General features: G+C 38.7%; 1 protein-coding gene across 5 annotated transcripts in view; it reads right to left on the bottom strand.

Annotated features, from left to right (window-relative positions):
- The window catches only part of GGNBP2 (gametogenetin binding protein 2), a 31,293-nt gene extending 10,346 nt beyond the window's left edge, over window positions 1-20,947 (bottom strand). For 2 of the 5 annotated variants that reach the window (XM_032428627.1, XM_032428630.1), the window contains exons 1-7: window positions 20,731-20,947; window positions 20,024-20,219; window positions 13,101-13,181; window positions 11,193-11,446; window positions 9,232-9,330; window positions 5,118-5,243; window positions 4,916-5,029 (exon numbers count right to left, since the gene is read on the bottom strand). In XM_032428627.1, coding sequence (XP_032284518.1) covers window positions 4,916-5,029; window positions 5,118-5,243; window positions 9,232-9,330; window positions 11,193-11,446; window positions 13,101-13,181; window positions 20,024-20,116 — 767 coding nt within the window. In that variant the 5' untranslated portion in view covers window positions 20,117-20,219; window positions 20,731-20,947. Of the gene's footprint in view, window positions 1-4,915; window positions 5,030-5,117; window positions 5,244-9,231; window positions 9,331-11,192; window positions 11,447-13,100; window positions 13,182-20,023; window positions 20,288-20,730 lie in introns of those variants that run through there. The other 3 variants (XM_032428631.1, XM_032428632.1, XM_032428628.1) reach the window with 2 other exon arrangements.
- Window positions 20,948-21,217: the final 270 nt, after the last annotated feature.

Genomic DNA, 21,217 nt, shown 5'->3' with positions numbered 1-21,217 from the left:
ACCTGAGCCGAAGGCAGACGCTTAACGACTGAGCCACCCAGGCGCCCCTCTAAGTATGTTTCTTGAAATGAATATATGTTAATACAGTCCCTAAACCCACTTAGTAAACACAGGCAATAATACTGACAAGTTAAATCAGTTTCACTAATGCTTCAAATAACACAGAAATATACAAAAATTAACACAAAATGGATTAAAGACCTAAAAATTAAGACCTGAAACTACAAAACTCTTAGAAGAAAACACAGGAAGAAAAATTTCATGACAATGAATAGGTGATGATTTTTTGGATAGGACATCAAAAGCACAGGGAACAAAAGCAAATAGACAAATAAGACTACATCAAACTTAAAAACTTCTGTGTAGCGGGGCGCCTGGGTGGCTCAGTCGTTAAGCATCTGCCTTCGGCTCAGGTCATGATCCCAGGGTCCTGGGATCGAGCCCCGCATCGGGCTCCCTACTCAGCGGGAAGCCTGCTTCTCCCCCTCCCACTCCTCCTGCTTGTGTTCCCTCTCTTGCTGTGTCTCTGTCAAATAAATAAATAAAATCTTAAAAAAAAAAAAATTCTGTGTAGCAAAGGAAACAAGAGAATGAAAGACAACCACAGAGAAAAAATATTTGCAACCACATACGGCATAAGTGGTTAATATCCAGAATTTATAAAGAACTCCTACAACTCAATAATAACAAAAAAAATTAAAAATTGGGCAAAAGATATGAATAGACACTTCTCCAAAGATACACAAACGGCTAACAAGCATATGAAAAGTTGCTCAACATCACTAATCATCAGGGAAATGCAAATCAAAACCACATGATACTACCTTATACCTGTTAGCATAGCCACTATTAAAAAAATAGGAAACAACATGTGTTGGCAAAGATGTAGAGAAATTGGAACCCTTGACACTGCTGTTGCTGAAACTGTAAAATAGTGCTGCCAATAATGGCAAAGAGTATGGCATTTCCTAAAAAAAACTGAAAACAGAACTATCATCTATCATATGATCCAGCAATCCCATTTTTGAGTATATAGCCAAAAGAAGAGATATTTGCACACTCATGTTCATTGTAGTATAATCACAAATAGCTAAGACGTAGGGGCAACAACCAAATGTCCACTGATAAGTGAATGTGGTATGTACACAAATGGGACTATTACGGAGCTTTAAAAAAGGAAGAAAATTCTGCATCATATGCTACAGCATGGATTTATGCTAAGTTAAATAAGCCAATCACAAAAAGACCAATACCGAATGATTCCACATATGAGAGTTATCTAAAATAATCAAATTCATAAAAACAGAAAACAGAACTCTGGTTGCCAGGGCGTGGGTCAAGGGGTTAATGGGGAATTGTTGTTCAATGGGTGTAGTTCCAATCATGCGAGATGAAAAATTCTAGAGATCTACTGTACAACAATGTGCATAGTGAATAGTAATGTAGTGTTTACTTAAAAGCTGTTTAAGAAGTAAACTTATGTTTTTTTTACCACAATAAAAAAAAAAAAGTCTTCCCCTTGAGGGGGAGAAGAAAGACTTGGATGCAGAAATAACAAATACTTCCATGTTTTCAGGTTATAAAAGATAAGTTTACATTTTCAGGTAAATAAATGGTTAGATGTCATACAGTAACAATAATAAAACTTGAAATATTTTCCCCTTATTTTACTAAATTTTTTTTAAAAAGATTTTATTTATTTATTTGACAGAGACAGAGATAGCGAGAGCAGGAACACAAGCAGGGGGAGTGGGAGAGGAAGAAGCAGGCTTCCCGCTGAGCAGGGAGCCCGATGCGGGGCTCGATCCCAGGACCCTGGAATCATGTCCTGAGCCGAAGGCAGATGCTTAACGACTGAGCCACCCAGGCGCCCCTATTTTACTACTTTAAATCCTCATAGTTTAATGTATCTTTGTACATAATCATAATAAGCATAAGTAAACAGCAATTTAAAAATACTATATGGAAGCAGTAAGAATGAAACTGATTTTTCATGTTTTCAAAAGTAACCTTGCACATAAATGTAAAAAACATTTTTTAAGGCAGAGGTTTCAGTTTCTTAACACTTTATTTCTAATCATGTACTACCATAATAATTAACTGGCTAGTGTTATCAAATCTTTATTACACATAGGCTCTACGCCCAGCATGGAGCCCAACACGGGGCCTGGACTCACACCCCTGAGATCAAGACCTGAGCTGAGCTCAAGAATTGGACACTTAACAGACTGAGCCACCCCAGTTCCCCATCAAATCTTTATTATAAAGTACTCAGAAAAGTCCACTAAATAAAACAGAACTGCCAAAAAGGTACATTACTCATTCTTCTTAAAGATTTTGTTTATTTGACAGAGAGAGAGAGTGTGCGCGTGCACAGGCAGGGGGAGCAGCAGACACGGGGAGAGGGAGAAACAGACTCCCCGCTGAGCAGGGAGCCCGACACGGGACTCGATCCCAGGACCCTGGGACCAGGACCTGAGCTGAAGGCAGATACTTAACCGACTGAGCCACCCAGGCGCCCCCATTATTCAGACATTTAGAAATCATTTTCAGCTGATTATACGGACCTCAAAAACTCAAACTGGACCTAAAACAAGAACTAGATATATAGGAATAACAAGACCTTGCAAATCTGGCATGCAAACATTCACTACTGTGCTTACTATGTGCCAGATACTTTTTTTTTTAATTTTATACATATATTCACATTTTATTTATATATATTTTTAATTATTATTATTTTTAAGTAACATATAATGTATTATTTGTTTCAGAGGTACAGGTCTGTGATTCACCAGTCTTACACAACACCCAGCGCTCACCACAACAGATACCCTCCCCAATGTCCATCACCCAGCTACCCCATCCCCCCAGCCCCTTCCCCTCCAGTAACCCTCAGTGTGTTTCCTAACACTGAGTCTCTAGTTTGTCTCCCTCTCTGGTTTCATCTCATTTCATTTTTAACTCTCTCCCTCTATGATCCTCTGCTTTGTTTCTTAAATTCCATGTATCATAATTGTCTTTCTCTGATTGACTTATTTCACTTAGCATAATACCCTCTAGTTCCATCCACATCGTTGCAAATGGCAACATTTCATTTTTTTTTTGATGGCTGCGTAATATTCCAGTGTGTATATATACCACATCTTTATCCATTCATGTCGATGGACATCTGGGTTTATTCCATAGTTTGGATATTGTAGACACTGCTGCTATAAACATGGGGGTGCAGGTGCCCCTTCAGATCACTACATTTGTATCTTTGGGGTAAATACCCAGTAGTGCAATTGCTAGGTTGTAGGGTAGCTCTATTTTCAACTTTTTGAGGAACCTCCATACTGCTTCCCAGAGTGGCTGCACCAGCTTGCATTCCCAGCCAGATACTGTTCTAAGTAAGCCTGACTGTGTATCGTCTATCCCCATGACAAATTTAATCCTACAGTTAATCAGTACTATCATTATTTTTGTCTTAAGAAAAAAATGGAGGCAAAGAAAAGTCAAGTAACTTGTACAAAATTATAATCAGTAGAACCCAGATTCAAAGCAATCTCTCTTAATCGTACTTCTCCCCAACCTTCAGATATTTATCAAATAAACTCCACCTTCTTATAGGCATAAAATACTGCCATCCAAATACAGGAAGCACCTACAACCATTATAGGAAACTCCTAAACATTAGCTCTTATAACTAGTAATTTATCACCCCAAAAAGTTATCTTTTGGATGGACCAATTAATATTGAATATAAGGATCAATTCATATTGAAAGAGGAAGGAATCTATAATGGACCTACATATTTAAATATGTTTTTTGTCGGTATGATCCCTCTCCAACAAAACTACAAATATTTGACATATTCTCTACTCTCTTGGGTATAATCAACCAAAAAGGCAAATAAACACGGAAGTTTGTAACTGAAAAAAGAAAAACATTGAATAAACTTAGTATGCAGATTAAGTCATTAGCTCATTGCCATATAAACACGAATCTTGATAACGCTAGTTTTTATCATTCACGTATGTTTTCTAGAAGTATCCCCAAAGTAAATATTTATGTCCCACGTCAAAGAACACACAATCACATACCAAATAACTGATGAATTTATATTAAAAGAGTACAGCTCCCCCCAAGAACACCATCTCTAGATAGCTCCCTTACCAGTTTCCTTTCCTACTGCACTCTCCCTCCCTATAAATTTCCAAATGTTAATGACATTTAGAGAAAATTCCTTTGTAGGGCACCTGGGTGGCTCAGTCGGTTAAGCATCTGCCTTCAGCTCAGATCATGATCCCAAGGTCCTGGGATGGAGCCCCGCATTGGGCTTCTTGCTTACCGGGGAGCCTGCTTCTCCCTCTCCCACTGTCCCTCTCCCCGCTTGTGCACTCTCTCTCTCTCTAATAAAATCTTAAAAAAAAAAAAAATTCCTTTGTAAAGTAGTATTCTAAAAAGAAAAACCTGAAGTTACTTTTTTAGTACACGAACCACACAAATTCCAACTCTATTTTTAGGTCTTGACAATTATAGAAGAAATCTTTCAAACTATTACTAAATGAAAGCTGCTAATTTAAACTTTAATTTTGAAAATGACAACATGAAATGCTTCTACCATAAAAACAAGAAACACTAGAGTTTCCAAAGTGATTAAGCACACTTTACTCAATTAAGTACACTTTATTGGCCGGGAACCAACAGGTAAAAATTACAAAAAGAGGAGATGCCGGCTCAACACAAGAAGGCTAACACTGAGAGTCATCCCATAAAGGAACTGCTTACCCTAACATTAAGCTCTGCCCAGCAGCAGGTATTAATGGGAAGACTAGAGTGCTATTATATGAAGGAGGTAACAGGTCGATCTGGATGACTGAGAGAGCACTAAGGCACCTTCCAACTATAATGTGATGACCTTTAGACTTACCTGTGTTTTCGCAGATATGTTTCTAGTGTTTCTAAAAGACAACTAGAGTCAATTAAAACTACTTCATCCCTGCATTCTTGGGACATTAGTTCCCATACGTCCATCCAACAACCTCTGCAGAAAGAAACAAATACTAGTGAAAGGAGGAATAGATAAGGGTAAAACATTAAAAAAGGCAGAGTAAAGGATTGCTTGATTTTACCTGGCTGTTCCCTGGAAAGGTCCATAATGGAAAATGATCCTACACTTGCTGTCCTTCCTGTGGTCTTCACTACTTCTCTTATCTGTACTTAACTTCTCTGAACTGACACTGCTACTGCTCCCTTCACTGTAGTACAGTATAGTACAAAGCTTAGTGACACTGAGATGATCTGAAGGCGTAATTTTTATAGTCTAAATTAAAATCATCAACTCTTTAATACATTTATAGTAGTAGAATAAGTTTACAAATTTGTATATAATTACATATTCATTTTAACCATATTAAAATACTATTTAAACATATGCTCATACCTTTACATAAAAATTTCTGCTCAACTTATTAAGCTTATTTGACACAATTTAACAACATTCACATTTATCAAGATACCAACTCATTAAAATACTAAGCATTTTATGAGCAAATCTACTTGGAATGCTTTAAAGTCAACAGAACTAAAAAAACAATATTTTCACCTATAAACATGGATCAATCATCCACAAATTGAAAATTCTAAAAAGTTTTGATCTACTTAATGTGGTTTTATATCTAACCCATGGCAACAAAACTCTTATCTACCTTCACATTTATAAGTAGCTGAGGAAAAAAAAATCAGATTAATCTAATTATAGTAAACAAATTTTTACACTTATAAAATAAAGAGAGCACACTAAGATGAACACTTTACACAGCCTATATCAGTAATAAATACTATATAATTTTTATTTTTATTTATTTTTAAAAGATTTTATTTATTTAATTGACAGAGAGAGAGAGAGACAGCGAGAGAGGGAACACAAGCAGGGGGAGTGGGAGAGGGAGAAGCAGGCTTCCCGTCGAGCAGGGAGCCCGACGCGGGGCTCGATCCCAGGACCCTGGGATCATGACCCGAGCCGAAGGCAGTCGCTTAACCAACTGAGCCACCCAGGTGCCCCTATATAAATAATTTTTAAAAAACTTACTAAAAACTTCCCAGACTCTCCCTCCCCCACAGGTTTCAATGTAGCGCTGGTCATGCATTTTGCTTTGTTGCAGATGTAAATTCCAAGAGAAATGTGTGTCTCTATTCCATTCAATGATATTCTTCTTGATTATTTCATGATTCTGAACAACTGGCTCCTGCCTATTCCTTTGCAGGTCTCACTACAGCCCTAGAAATTCGTTACCTTGGATGCTTGAGATGGAAAAACCTCTGTATCTTTACTTAACCTACTCTATATAGCTAAACAGGTATTTCTCAACTCCCTGCCCACCATTTTAAGTTCATCCGTACATTTCAACTCCCTATTCCCTGTCACAAGGGCTCAAGCAAGGTTCAGCACTCTTATTTGAAACAAAGACCTCTACCACTCCTCTGTCTTCCATGTTCTATCCTTCTACTCTCAACGCCCATATTTCCTCTTTTTCTAATTATGCTTGAGTGATCCATAATCTCCTAAAACTGATCAACTCTCAAACCCAAGTTCTCACAATTGAGGAAAAGGTTCATGAAATCAGAGCTGGGGAATGATTATTATATCATCAGAACATGAGAGCATTAATCCTTTAAAAAAAATGCTGTAGTTCAAATCAAGATTTTATCCATAACCTCTCTAGACTGTCTTTATATCATTCCTTCCTTTCAAGATCAAGCTTTCTGAAAAAGAAGTCTTTCCACTCCCGTACTTTCCTCTCATAGCTTAATCCACTACAACCTTGTATCGCAATCACTTTTCTACCCATTCTGATCTGGATTGTTTCCACTCAACCACAGATTTGGTCATCAAGATTACCAATTATCACAGTGTTGCTATATCCAATGGACACTTCTGGGTCCTTGATGACTCAGCAGCATTCAACACAGCTGACCAGACCCCCATGAAACACTCTTTTCCCTTGGCTTCCTCCTACCTCTCTGGCCACTCTTTCTCAAGTTTCTTTACTAGCTTCTTTTCTACCAATAAACTGAATGAATTCCTCAGCATTCTTCCTTCTTACTCTCTCTCTAGACAGATGTTACATACTATTCTCTAAGATAATCTTCAGTTATCAGCAACAGGCCTACAAATGTAGCCCAGACTTTTCTTCTGGATCTCAAACTTACTCCCAGGCAGCCAGTAACTTGGGGTTACTTGCATGGATACAAGAACTCTCAGGAAGGCTGAGCTGGATTGCTGCCATTGATTAGGCTGAAACCTAATCAATTGTTAACACTTCCCTGGAGAAAGTCTAAACAGAGAAAGGGGGGGAGTAACAGTGGAAATATGTAAAATGGAGAGTCACAGTATCATACAATGGCAGTGGCCATCCAAAGTGGAGGAGAGGGAGTCTTGCCTAAGCACACTGTACTCTCTGGCCTGCTATCCATATGGCGTGTGGGAATAACTGAAGCTACCTTAGGAGACAGTGCTTCAGATCAACTCATACTGATTTCATAATTCAGCAAACAACCTCCTAAAACATTTGGCTTTGTGGTGGGGCTGTGGCTGAAGGGGAATGTGAAGTCTGTGGAGGTTTGTTTTTGTTTTTAGGAAAACATAGCTTATGTCAATTTAACAAAAGTAGATAATTGATAAAGCAAAGTCACTGAGAACAAGAAGAAATGGAACCCAGAGCAAAAGTAGAAGAACTGGTCTTTGAAGGAAGGTAACAATGAGCAGATGTGTAAGATACTGAGATCTGTTGCTCTTTGGTTCTGCAATGAAGAATATTTCTAACAAAAAAACCACAAGGCAGGCTTTTTATAATACGATACTACTCTGTGGCTTTAGCCAACAGGTCATTCAGTTAAAGATACTGTATAATGAGAAAACTAGACTGAATTTTACATTTAGAAAGACAGGAATTCTCTAAAGATGTTGGTAAATCAGGTATGTAAAGTAATTTTCTTTTGATAACCACTTCAGGTTGTATAGAGCTTCACTGAAGGTTCAGAGTACTCTCACATTTAGATATATACTTTGTGGTTCTTGTCTGGATCCTGATTCTAACAAATCCATGTAAAAAGACACTTTTAGAGAAAGCTGTGGAAATCTAAACTGGGTATTAGATTATTATAGTTAATTCTGTTAAGTATTATAATGGCACTGTTGTTATGAAAGATAATGTCCATGTATTTAGAGATAGATGTGGAAATATGTAGGAGTAAAAAAGCATGATGCCTGGGACTTGTTTTAAAATACTTCAGCAAAGAAAAAGATGGATAAATAAAACATATGTGACAAATCTTGATAACACTACTGAATCTGGGTGAAGATATTTGGTAGGAAGGAAGGTTCCTGAATAGTCTTTCTACTTTCCTATGTGTTTGGCAGTTTTCATAATAAAATTTTTTAAAAATCTTGTTCCTGAGTATAGGAAAACAAACAAACTTGTTAATAGATTATTAACATATCACCACCTGGTCATCCAGGTCTTTTACCAGGAAGGAAAAGGTCTATACAACAATTGTGTCAACACTATTAATGAGATACTAAAAAACTAATTTTTAAAGCAACCCAGTATTGTTTTATATCATCCCATTCTCTTCAAAACACAAGTTACTTCTTAGAACCCCCCTTCAAATTCCATGGCTTTTCCTTACCACCCCCAACCTCAAGCAATTTTGTAGGGGGCAAATGTAACAATGTGCTGGGAGATGGGGGCAAAAGCAGCCTCCGGCATTTGTACCACCTAACCAGAACAAAATTGCAGATTAGTTACATAAATACACATTGCTACAACTGATCCAAGACTTTTTTTTGAATCCTTGATAAATTATTAGGGAGACCTAGAGGTAAGAAAGACAAAAAAAATAATTTATACATTATGACTATATATAGATCAAATAATGATATCACTACTTTGAAAAACTTAGTGTTGGCTAAATAAATATCCATAAAGATCTCAACTTTCTTCCTCTAAAACATATTTAATATAAGGAAAAAAAATCTCCAAAAGAAAAATCAAATCTATATTCAGACCCTACACAGTCTCAATGCAAAAAGGCCTTACAGAATCGGAAGACAGATTTATTTTAACCTACGTTGTAGTGTAACTAATTAATAAAATTAGCAGTGTTTTTTTTCTTTTTACTAAATACAATCAACATTTATAATCTTAACAATTACAAAGCATCTTAATAGTCGATTCTACTTACCCCAAAGGTTTTGGTTTGTGTGTATCTAAGGAGTGCAACTGACATCTCTTGTTCTTTTTACTTTTTGGAATAGCATCTATCATGTCATTTAGTTTGGACCTAATCAAAAATAAATCATTAAAATTTTGATTAATATTCATTTTTCTTTAGAACTTTCAAAATCTCTATTTACTACCTTTTAGTGCAAAGTATATTTAAAGTATTATAGATACATCACTTACCTTGAAAATTTCTCATCAAACAAATTCTAACCGGGAAGAATCTGTACACTTGTCTTCTCCATTCCATTCCCAGTCTGTCAATATGTTGAGAGAGACCTGTTCTATTCAATGTACTCATTCCCCTAGACTGCATCTGTCTCATTCATTCCTGTATCTGCATTGTATCTAGCAGTGTGTCTGACACTCACATATTTCATGACTGACTGCTACCTCTCAGCCATCTTCCCATTCAAAAAATATCTAAATAAAAACTATCCTTGAGGAACCATCAACAGAAATTTTATGCAAATATAGTAATGTGTACAGCTAATATCCACACCCTACATCCAACCAATCAGCAAAGCCTGTCAACTCTAACTTTTGAATATATCCAGAATCATACCCTTTATCACCTCCACCATTACCATCGATATCCAACTCACCTCTCTAGCTTAGCCAAGTGCAATAGCTGACCTCCCAAATGGTCTCCTTGCTTCCCACCCTTTGCCTTTACATCCTAGGCTTCACTCAGCAGCTGAAGTGATCTTTTCAAAACAAAAATCACATTATGTTCTGTTCAAAAACCCTCCAAGCCTTTTCTCAGGCAGACTAAAAAATCCTAACTTTCTACCATCACCTCTAAACAGAAAAACCCAGGGCTTTGGTCTTCAGACCTTCTCATTTCCTATTTATATTCAGTCTCTGATGACCATCTCATCTCATAGATTTAAATTATGTCCGTGTGTGTGTGGGTGTGTAGTTTATTTATAATTCAAACACTATATATATCCTGATGACACCAATTTTTATCTCTAGAGCAGACCTCTCTGAACTCTACCTGGATGCCCAAATGGTATCTCTAACACGTCCAAAAGTGAGCTCTGCAAAATTGCTCCTCCCGTTCTTACCCATCTCAGTAAATGGAAACCACTGGTCCTGTTGTTTAGATCCCAAATCTGAGAATCATCCTTGATGTCCTCCATATCCAATCTATCCAAAAATACTACTGGCTCATTACTCAAAATATACCCAGGATCCAGCCATTTCTTATTACCTCTGTGACCACCATACTGGTCACCATTATCTCTTGCATGGATTATTAAATAGCCTTTGTTTCTCTCCCCTTCCACCACCCTTCCACTTATTCTCAACACAGAGGTGTTCAAGTCAGACCATGTCCCTCCTCTGCTCAAAACACTCCCAAATCCTCCCGTCTTAGAGTAAAAAAAACCAACAGTAACAAAAAACTCAGGATGGCACTACATAAGTAGGCCTTTTATTACTCTTCTGATCTCATCTTTTATTACTGTTCCCTTCAATCATCTGGCTCCAGCCACAATGGCTTCCTTACTGTTCTTCAAACATGCCAGGAAAACTCCAACCTTTGAACCTTTACACTTGCTCCTCCTTCTGAGCCTTCCCCCAGATATCTACAAGGTTTACTTACTCACTTTACTCAAGTCTACACTCAATGTCATTTTATCACAGAAGCCTTCCCTGACCATCCTCCATATCAATTCCACCCAACCATTCTCATCTCCCTTACTTATAACTTACTGGACAAATCATGTATTTGCCTACTGCCTGCCTCTCTCCATATGAGAACAATATCTATAGTCACTGACACACAGAAGATACTCAATAAAATTACTGATTTTGAACTCAAGCTTTGCCACTACCAAATTTAGTAAAAGAGCTACCACTGTCACAAAGTTTAAAAATTTTTAACAAAGTCATCTAACCCCCATTGATTATACTTACCCATGTACATAAAATAAGGTATAAAGCTTCTTTGCATCAGTCATGCAGCTTCGAGTTACAGATAGGACTCCCTTGGGCCCTACTGTCAGGGGTTCAAGTGCAGGATTTCCAGACTCTACAAGCTGGGAAAAGAGGCGCTCCACACTGCGACGACAACCAACACATGGGACAAGCTGAGAAAGTGCACTCAATACTTCACGTGATGTCACCACCATGGCAATACTTAGATCTTGCTGCTTAAGCATGCTATGTCGCTGAGAAAGAGGAAAAGAAAAATGAAGAACAGTCCTTAAAAAAGACATAAAATTTCTCTTCATTACTACTTCTGGTTCCTGTCTTTGTGTAGTAAGTACAATATGGGCAAGACTTGCCATCTCTATCTACAACTGAGTAAGAAAAACAAGTCGGCCTTGCCCAAGCTGTACTGTTTGCTCCACAAAGCCCTCTGTTCTAGCATCTGAGGTCTAAAAAACTTGGGGCGCCTGGGTGGCTCAGACGGTTAAGTGTCTGCCTTCAGCTCAGGTCACAATCCCAGGATCCTGGGATCGAGCCCTGCATCGGGCTCCCTGCTGAGCAGGGAGTCGGCTTCTCCCTCTCCCTCTGCCTGCCGCTCCCTCTGCTTGCACTCTCTCTAATAAATAAATAAATAAATAATCTTTAAAACAAAACTCTGCTTAGGATGTCAGGGCTAGCAGTATGTGCCTCAGCATAGCAAAAAGAAGCCCTGCCTCTGAAAATTTAGTTTGGTCAGTGACTATTAAGCTTAGTATGCTCACTTGAAATAAAAAAAATTTTTAGGGTTCCTGGGTGGCTCAGTCAGTTAAGCATCTGCCTTCAGCTCAGGTCATGATGGCAGGGTCCTGGGATCGAGTCCCACATTGGGCTCCCTGCTCAGCGAGGAGCCTGCTTCTCCCTCTCCTCCCCGCTCATACTCTCTCGTGCTATCTCTGTCGCTATCTCTGCTCTCTCTCTCAAATAAATAAAATTTAAAAAAAAATTTTAAAACAAAGAAAAAAATAAAGATGGAATACAGCTTTGCCATGTCTTCCTCTCAATTACCACCGCACTATGTTTAGCTACTGGAATCAAGTTAGGATGGTGATCATGTAAAGCAACAATTCTCAACGTGGAGATATGGACAGGTGTGTTACGGATTAGTGGGAGAGAACAAGGCCTATCTTACCTATGTAGAAGCCTGCAGTGAGTAAGTAATATGGTGGTACATATGAATGTTATGTTGGTTATGACAAGGCAGAAAAATGACTGAGAACCACAGCTGTAGAAAAATGGGCAAAACTCTAGTAAGTAACTTCTATCTGGATGTAGTTAGTTACACTACAAATAGTGTTTCTAGCTTTACCAAAAAAGATGGGTAAGATACCCCCAAGAATTTTCTCACATTTACCATTAACCTTTCACTCAAAGTCTTCTCCAAAAGGAGAAATAGAATTTTGAAGTGAAATAGCAACTTACCTTCCATTATCTTGATTACATACAGGGTTTTATAAGGTATCTATTGCTTAAAAATTAAATAAAAATCATAAAGTTCATAGTACAAGTTTTTGTTTTTGTTTTTTTTTACTTGAACAAAACAATCACTACAGAAGAAAACCAACACGTTCTCAATGAAAAGCTGTACACCTTATCTTTCAAAAACTGGGAAAGATGGCTTGGTGAAATTAAAGCCATAGGCACATGTACAGTGATACCACACCACCACCAAACCTCTTTCACATAACAGGTGCATAAATATATTCACTATAGCAACAGTGAAAGAAAGCAATTTCAGTGCAATCTTAAGACCTAGAGAGCCCCAGGTAAGAAACTAATACTTAAAGCTAAAATTTTAAATGACTCTTCAAAACACACACACACACCATTTAAAACATTAAGTTTAAAAAATATTACCTGAATAAACTGCTTTAGCTGTGCACCATTATTTTGATGCCCATCGAGATTTAACACATTGTCAGGGAATTCCATCACCATCTTAATATGCAAAAGAATGAAAATCAATTATTTTATCTTCTTTGAACACGTGCTACGAACTATTTTATAAACTCCTAGGACAGAAATAGATCCCTAAAGCAGGATTTGCACATCCCAGTCCCCACCCCCCTGTCAAAAGAAGTTAAGACAACCTCCACCACCACCACCCAAGTTACATAAGTTTCTAAAGCCAGGAATGGTATAGTCATTAGAAGCAAGGACAATGAAGTCAGGCAAACAAGAGTTCAAATCCCAGCTCCACCACTTACAAGTATGTCATAACTCTGGGCAAGTTACTTAACCTGTTTGATTTTTCAGCTTCCTCATTTGTAAAATGAGATTAAGTAATAATGTTTAATATCTCTCATAGAGTAGGTTGTAAAGATTAAATTATGTTTAAAAGTGTTTGTTGCAGTGGCCAATAATAATAATTAATATGTAAAATAACCTGATATTTTACATTACACATACTTTTAGTTATTCCTCTTAATTATGGAATATACTAAATTTTATTATGCAAATGGCCATACACATACGGACCACACATATATGAAATACTCAGAACAATACCTGGCATATACTAAATGTCTGCTCTAATTAGGAACAAAAAGGATACAGAGATATTTATTCAATTATCAAAATTCCCTACCAGAGGAAGAGGGATATAAAGCTAAAGGATGTTTCTGAGTATCAGATAATGGGGAACTACTAATTAGCACATGTCACTGATCTGTGACACCACTCATTTTAGAAAGTACCATGGTTACATACCACTAGGAAAGAGCCTTTATAACTATTAGATATGTCACCAAATAAAAGAAACATCCCAATTTCAGAGATGGTAAAACGTGGGAGCAAAAAAAGTATGCCTTTCAAAACAATGAAATAAAGTAACACATTTATATCTTAACTAAAACATTGTTAAAGGTATTAAACATACTGTGCTAGGACAAACTTCTATTTCCAGATGACAAGGACCACAAACTCCTACATATCCAAAGAGTGAAGTCATGATAAAGAGACCCATTTGAGGCAAAAACAAAACACTAAAAATACCCTAACCAGTTGAACATGATCTTAAAAAGATTCCTTCTTCACCAACCAGCACCACAAAGACCTGCTTTAATAGACGTGACCCTCTTTTTCCTCCACATTAGAAATAACAGCCCTAAAACATGCTTGTTCTAACAATAAACTAAGGACTGAACAATAAAGACAAGTATAAGGAATAGATCTTTTCTTAATTTGATAAGGGGGGAACACAGGATATGTGAAGTAGAGACAAGGGGATACCAAGAATGGACAATGATGCAAGCACCAACTCAACAATCCAGGATACCACTGTATTTCACAGAACCAAAAATCGCATGTACAAAATCATTCAAATGTTTGTATGCAGGTATACTTTCTTACAGAAAAAGAAAATACGTATGTTAGATGTGGCCTATCTCTAGGCAGTGAAAAGATTAAGAGTTTTTCCTTTATGTGTTCCTACCTTTCCCAAATTCATTACAATGCATATATACTGTTTATTACCAAGGGGGAAAAGTCAGTGTTCCTTGCTTCCAATTCTATGTTCATTATACCATATTCAGAGACATGCTTCCATCTCAAGAGCTTTATTGTTCTGGAAGTTTCTTCTTCCATACACATAGACTATTATGTCCAAATCTCATAGGTTCAAGGAACAATTACCCTATTTTCAGGTTTATTGACTTCTCTCTAATCTTCCTTCTTACAGTCTTATTAATATCTCCGAAGACTGGTAGTAGTAATAATACTGACATTTAGTGTAGCGTCATATATACCGGGTGTTGTTCTATGCACTTTCATATGTTAACTTCACCAACAGTACTAAGTAAAACTGGTCACTGGTCTGCTTTAACAAGGTGGCTCTAAATGAACTCATGAGGATAACAGAAATATATGGGAAAAAAAATCTAATGATCCATACCGTCCATTGTACTTATATTTAACAGTCTACTCAAATTTTTTAAAAAATTAATAATCCCAATATTAGAAATCCTGGTCCTTGAAAACCGATAAAAGATAAAAATAGTTAATAGTACTGTACAGTGTTAACTCACATGTTTTTTGTCATCACTACATGGTTTAAAACACAAAGAAACTATACTGTCAAGTCAGAAAAAAGGTGTAGGAAAACTTTTAAAGCCATGTAACTGAACAGGACACTGCAGGTCACTCCAAATCTACCATTTAAGCAACTAACACCTTAATTTGCATTCTCACTTGTTTGATACAAATGCACACCATTTCACCACATATCAACTGCCACCATAAAAAAAATTAAGATAATTACCTATACTATTTTAAGATCAAAGCTACCAATTTAAGGAACATTCAAAGAATGCTCCTTATTTAACCAAATCCAGGTCTCTCCAGTCTGGTTCATAGGTGAAATCCTAAATTCTGATTCTGTATAACGAATTTTTATTTTTATCAACTATGTTTTATTGTTTTAATAATTAAAGCGGAGGTCAAAGAACAAATCTAACACTGAGATCTAATAGCTGACATTTAAAATATATATAATTTAATGGATAATACCTGCTTTAGGAATCCTTTCTAAAAGGTACAAGGGACAGGGTTAAAAAAATTTTTTTTTAATCTTCATTTCAGATCATTTGATTTTCACCTAACTAGTAGAGATAAATATCAAGATTAGGTCTATTACTGTGTCTTTCCTGGGTTTCACTAGCTTGGATAATACTAAATTTTCTCTTGTACTTAATCTATACCACCCTGGTTACAAACTCTGCACTCACACTAAATTATTCTGTCCTTGCCTTTCAAACACTTAGGACAATGGCTTTTTACCTTGCTGTTTTCTGGTAAATCACTATATGCTCTTTAATGTTCAGAGAGAACAATAAGAAAAAAGGAAAAAGAGAAGGCAAAGAGGAGAGTAGCACTATTTTTTCCCATTCTTTAAAACTGCTTCCTTGACTTAATCTTCAGATTCTAGGTTACCTAAAGGAAGACAGTCATGTAAAGTATTTCAGGTGTGGTTTCACAGAGGAATCATTAGTGTTCTGTTTCATGATGAGGTTGCCTTTCCCTCACTGGCCTAAAATAGAACCAGTCATTGTCCTGCAATTACTGCTTTATAAAGTTTATTGAATCCATTACCCACTTTCACTCTTAAATATCTGTCCTGGTTTCTCCTGACCACAAATAATCTGTTCTTAGCACATTCTCACAAGCTCTAACCAACAATATTAAATCTGTATTTATTAAAAGTCACTGTCACTTTAGCTTTACTTTTTTATTTCATCCTCACAGCTATTTCTAACATCTATCACCTTTGGTAAAATCAATTAAATACTTAAGAGTTAAAAGAAAACATTAAATACTAAATTTAAAAATGCTAAACACCTAATCCCCAAGTGGAAATGTTAACATTTACTATCTTTTAATGTCTCCATTAAAATCCATTATCAGAGTCTCTAGTCCATTTAGATTGTTTGAATTATTAGGAGGGTAAACTGCTTCCCAGCAATATTATAGCAATGTGACACTATGTATCAAGTATTGACACTATGTATCAAGAGCCTTACAAAAGGCTCTTCTGTGATCCAGAACTGTGCTTCAAAGCCTGAGAAAAAAAAATTTAATGCCTAGATTTATGCATTATTTATATTTTTATATTATTCATAGTCAAAAGTAGAATCACCCCTACATCCACAAAGGAAGAATGATTAAATTATGGAATGTCACACAACAAATTATATGGCCAATAAAGCTGCTTAAGAATGACAAGAACAAATGTTCTCAGTATTACATTTACTGGGGGAAAAAAAAGCCAGATATAAAATGTTACAGTAAACAATACATCTCAACTCTGCATCTAAGTGTGTGTCTATGACTAGAATTATAGCAAATGCTGCTATCTCCTTAGTTATCTCTGGGAAGTAGGATTAAGGATAATTTTTTTTCTTTGTTATACCGTTATTTTTCAAGATTATTTTATAAAGGGTGTAAATTTTGACTCTTAATTTTTTTTAAAAAAACTACTCACTTAAAAATTGTAATTCTCCAAAAATATCTCTAAAATAAAATCCGTATTCTGTCCATTTGTTATTTTACAATTCTAGTAACACCAAAAAGCATTTTGTCCACACAGCACACCACTTTCCTAAATATTCCACCAACTTACTTCTTTGGGATTTTCTCAAATACACCTATATCAGCTGTACTCAAGTATTCAAACCCACTAAGAATTACCAAATGAGTCTTCAACGTGGATTTAACATACCACGTAGAGGAGAAGACTACTTCCTCACATACAAGCTTCTCAATTTCATTTTATAAAGTCCAACCTAAAATCACCAGTAGAATTAAGGCTAGAGGTTTCAACTTCTGTTACTAAAATGATACATTTGTAACTGAACTGTGAAAGCTGTAACCAGACTTAACATGTAGGCGCTAACAAGATTCTAAGACTACTTGAAATAAAGATCACACAACCTTTTTTCAATGCATTACCTATGGACCCTAAGAACAAAGACCAGACCAAATGTTAACTTCAGGGATACACTGCCATCAAACTATCACTGGACCAGTGCAGAGCATAAACTTCTGCTACAGGCATCTTCCCTCCCTCTTCCCCAACAGGTGTTTGCTCTGCCTTCTTCTTTTGAGTAGTATTTGATAGAAAGTTCTGAAAGTTGTTTCCCTAAATATAATGCATTTTTGACAAGACTTTTCACTAACCAGCATTCAATGACTATGCACAAGTTCCAAGACAAAGCAATAAATAGTCCCACTCATTCCTAGTGATAAAAACCCTTCTAAAACAAGAAAAACTGCACCTTTTCCTAAATAAAATGCTATTTTGGGATATTTAAATTAAATGACCCTAAATTTTATTTGCCTTGGTCGCAAGTCCACAATACAATAAAAGCAAAACTCCATCACTAGGTTCAGTCCAATCCCAACTTCTCTGGAGAAATAAGTACAATCACGTATCACAGTGCAAGGTTACATCTTTTTCTATGGAAAATTTTAGAAACTAGTATCACTGTGCAGAGAACACAGTATAAAAACACCCACTGTTTTAAAGTGCTATATGACAGATGTATCAATGCTCCATTCACACAAAAGGTGGTTATGTGACCATAAAGAAGTGTCAGGAAGTGTCAATAAGTGTCTTTTAAAATGCTGTAAATATTCAAATTTATGTTGATTTCCCCTATGTTTTGATATTATACACTCAGAAGTAACCTTATGTCTAAACCCACTGGATTTTTTTCAACTTCAAAGACATTGTGGGACAATAATCATAGAAAGTTGATACCAAATTACGTGCTCTAGAAAAGTGTTTGTGTAAGAAGAGGAAGAGAAGAAAGTAACAAATGAACTCATATTAGGAGTTTTCAAATGGAGAAATGCATCATTTAATTTGATCAGAGTGCTAGTTTTTTAACTTAAAATACAATTCCATTATACTTTTAATGTAAAAAACACAGAAATCATAACCAAGGCATACAGGCACTTTCTAATGCATCAACACAAACTCTATTTACCTTATGTCAGGCCAAATCATTCTTTTTCCATGAAAAAAAAATGCACTTTCTTTCCATGAAAAAAAAAGATGCTTTCACATAAAAAGTTCTAACAAATTAAGTCACCAAATAGCTCTTCTAATCTAAAAGTACTGCAGCTCAATCAAGTCTTGAGACTGGCAAACAGAAAGGCACAGAGTGGCAGCTCTACAATGACTTGCATTTTATATAAAATTTGAAAAAACTTCAATAGATATTTGCCAAAAAAAAATTCAAGAACAAAACAGAACTTCCTCTGAAAAGCAAAAAGGCAAAGGTAATATGATAAAGAGACTGAGTTACACCTATCAAAATAGGCAAATGTATAATCCAAAGCTTCAGCATCATCAAAATGCAGATTTCAAAAGATATTCAGAAAAGGTTCATTTCATTTTTTACGAAATAGTGGCAAGCAACTGCACTCATTTCCTGTTCAGATTCAATTCAAATTTCTGCCATTTCCTTTCAAAGGAAATAGTACAGCAACACAGGGCAGAGGGGTCAGTAATGCTGTACTACCATCAACTCTAAAAAAGAAAACTACCCAGAAGTGGGTTTTGACACTCGAGATGAACAATCAGCTTTTTATAATGCCCTTACACATTCAATAATTTTGCTTTATTAAAAAAAGAATGAAAAAGCTACCTGTACGCTAAAAAATAACTATTGCCAAGAAAACCCATTTTGAAGAGTCATGGCCTAGCACTACAATCATTTCAAAGAGTGTTAATGTACTAGGCAATATGACACTATTTGCAATGAAACCAAATCATTTTAGTGGAATCTTTACTGTGCGAGAGCATGTCACTCTGCCTTAAGTAATTAAGCTTCCGTAGTGAGCTATAATATTGAGAGAGAAAATATACAGGTAGCAGTGCAGCTGCGACATTTCCAGATAATTAAGCTTCCCCGAGGGTAGGTGGATTCTGTAAAGGATAGGCCCTAAACGCCCAAGATCCTTCAACTCCTCTCCCAGGCGCGTGCTTTGGCAAAAGCAGCGTCTCGCTGAGAGGCAGGGGAAAGCAAGAGGGTTCAAAAAGGAAGGAAAATCTGGCGAGAGGGGCTCGAAATGCTTACGGAGCGCTGGGCTAGGGGCCCGCAGAGGATACCGTGCGACACACTGCAAAGGCGAGTTTGTGGGGCCTGCCGGAGAGGAGGCCTCGCCTAGGAGTTGCAACACACTCTTTCTCCAGTGCGCAGCGCTCGGCCTGGGGGAGGGGGAGGAGGGGAAACAGCTGCCAGGGGAGCGGCGAGCCCGGCCCGGCCCGGCCCGCTCACCGTGAGGGTGTCGTCTATGTAGAGGGGAATCTGCCTCCTCTCGAAGGGGAACTCCTCCTCCCCGTCCCTGCACACTGCCACCAGTCGCGCCATCGTCCCCGACGCTGCCGTTGCCACCGTCACCACCTCCTCCCAGCTGCCGCCGCCGCCGCCGCTGCTCCTGCCGCTGCCGCTGCCGCCTCCTCCCAGCTCCTGCCTGCAACAGCCAAACCCCGCGAGCGTAAGCACCCGCCGCCGTGCAGCACATTCGCCACGGGGGGGAGGGAGAGGAGCAGGAGGGCACGGGAGAACCGGGCTGCGTTTCCCATCACCCGATTCCACACGCGCTCAGCCAATCAGCGCCGAGCAGCGCCGGGACCCGCCCCCCTCGCGCCGCTCGCCCTCCCCTGCCCCCACCCCCGCCGGCCTCCAGTCAGGGTCCAAAGGAGAGGCGGAAGGGACCCGCTGGCCCCGGGGCTTCCCCAGCCCGTCACCGGAGTCCCAGCTCCAGGACCCCACCCACGGCCTCAGCCCCACAGCCCACCTCCTGCTTCCCGCCGCCGGAGAGCCCTCAACCCCCAGCTGACCCCTTCCTCCCCTTTCTTGGCGCGCCCCGCCCAGTCAGTCCCCAGGGCTGCAGTTGCCCAGCGCGACCCCGCCCCTGGGAGGGGTCGACCCCGCCTCAGCTCTGCAGAGTCTGTAGAAGGAGGCTCAGACCCTTTCCTCACCCTTCTCGGAGGAGGCCTCTCGGTTCTGACCTTCACCGTTTTCGTGGTCGCCTCCCTGACCCCCACCTCTGCTCCCCGTTACCGGCTGACGAGGCCCGCGTCAGGGCCGGCCTGGGCGGGAGCGCGGCTCCGAATGCCGTTTCCTCTCCAGTGCGCTCTCCAGGCTCAGTCAGCCGCTCGCGCCACGGGGAGTGGGGGAGGGAGGGCGGGGGACGTGGGGAGGGTGGGGCAGGGAGGGGCCGAGAACTCCGGGCGGGGGCCCCGCCTCCTCTCGCGAGACTGTAGACCGCCGCTCCCGGGTCGCCTCTTTCGAAACCCTGGTGGAGGGGGTGGGGGTGCTCCCTCGGGCTTCTCGAACGCGTGACCGACCCCCCTCCCCCGAGTCTAGCTACCCAAATAAATCCGAAATAGGGCTGCCAGGAGAAGTGAATAGGCCCGAACCTCTGTCCCCCTGCCGCTCGGGCCTGGGAACCGCTCTCCCGAGGGC

This window comes from Phoca vitulina, unplaced genomic scaffold (assembly GCF_004348235.1).
Source record: "Phoca vitulina isolate PV1807 unplaced genomic scaffold, GSC_HSeal_1.0 scaffold40, whole genome shotgun sequence".
Taxonomy (NCBI): Eukaryota; Metazoa; Chordata; class Mammalia; order Carnivora; family Phocidae; genus Phoca; species Phoca vitulina.
Note: the sequence above shows the minus strand (reverse complement) of the source record. Positions and strands in the feature narration are given on the sequence as shown.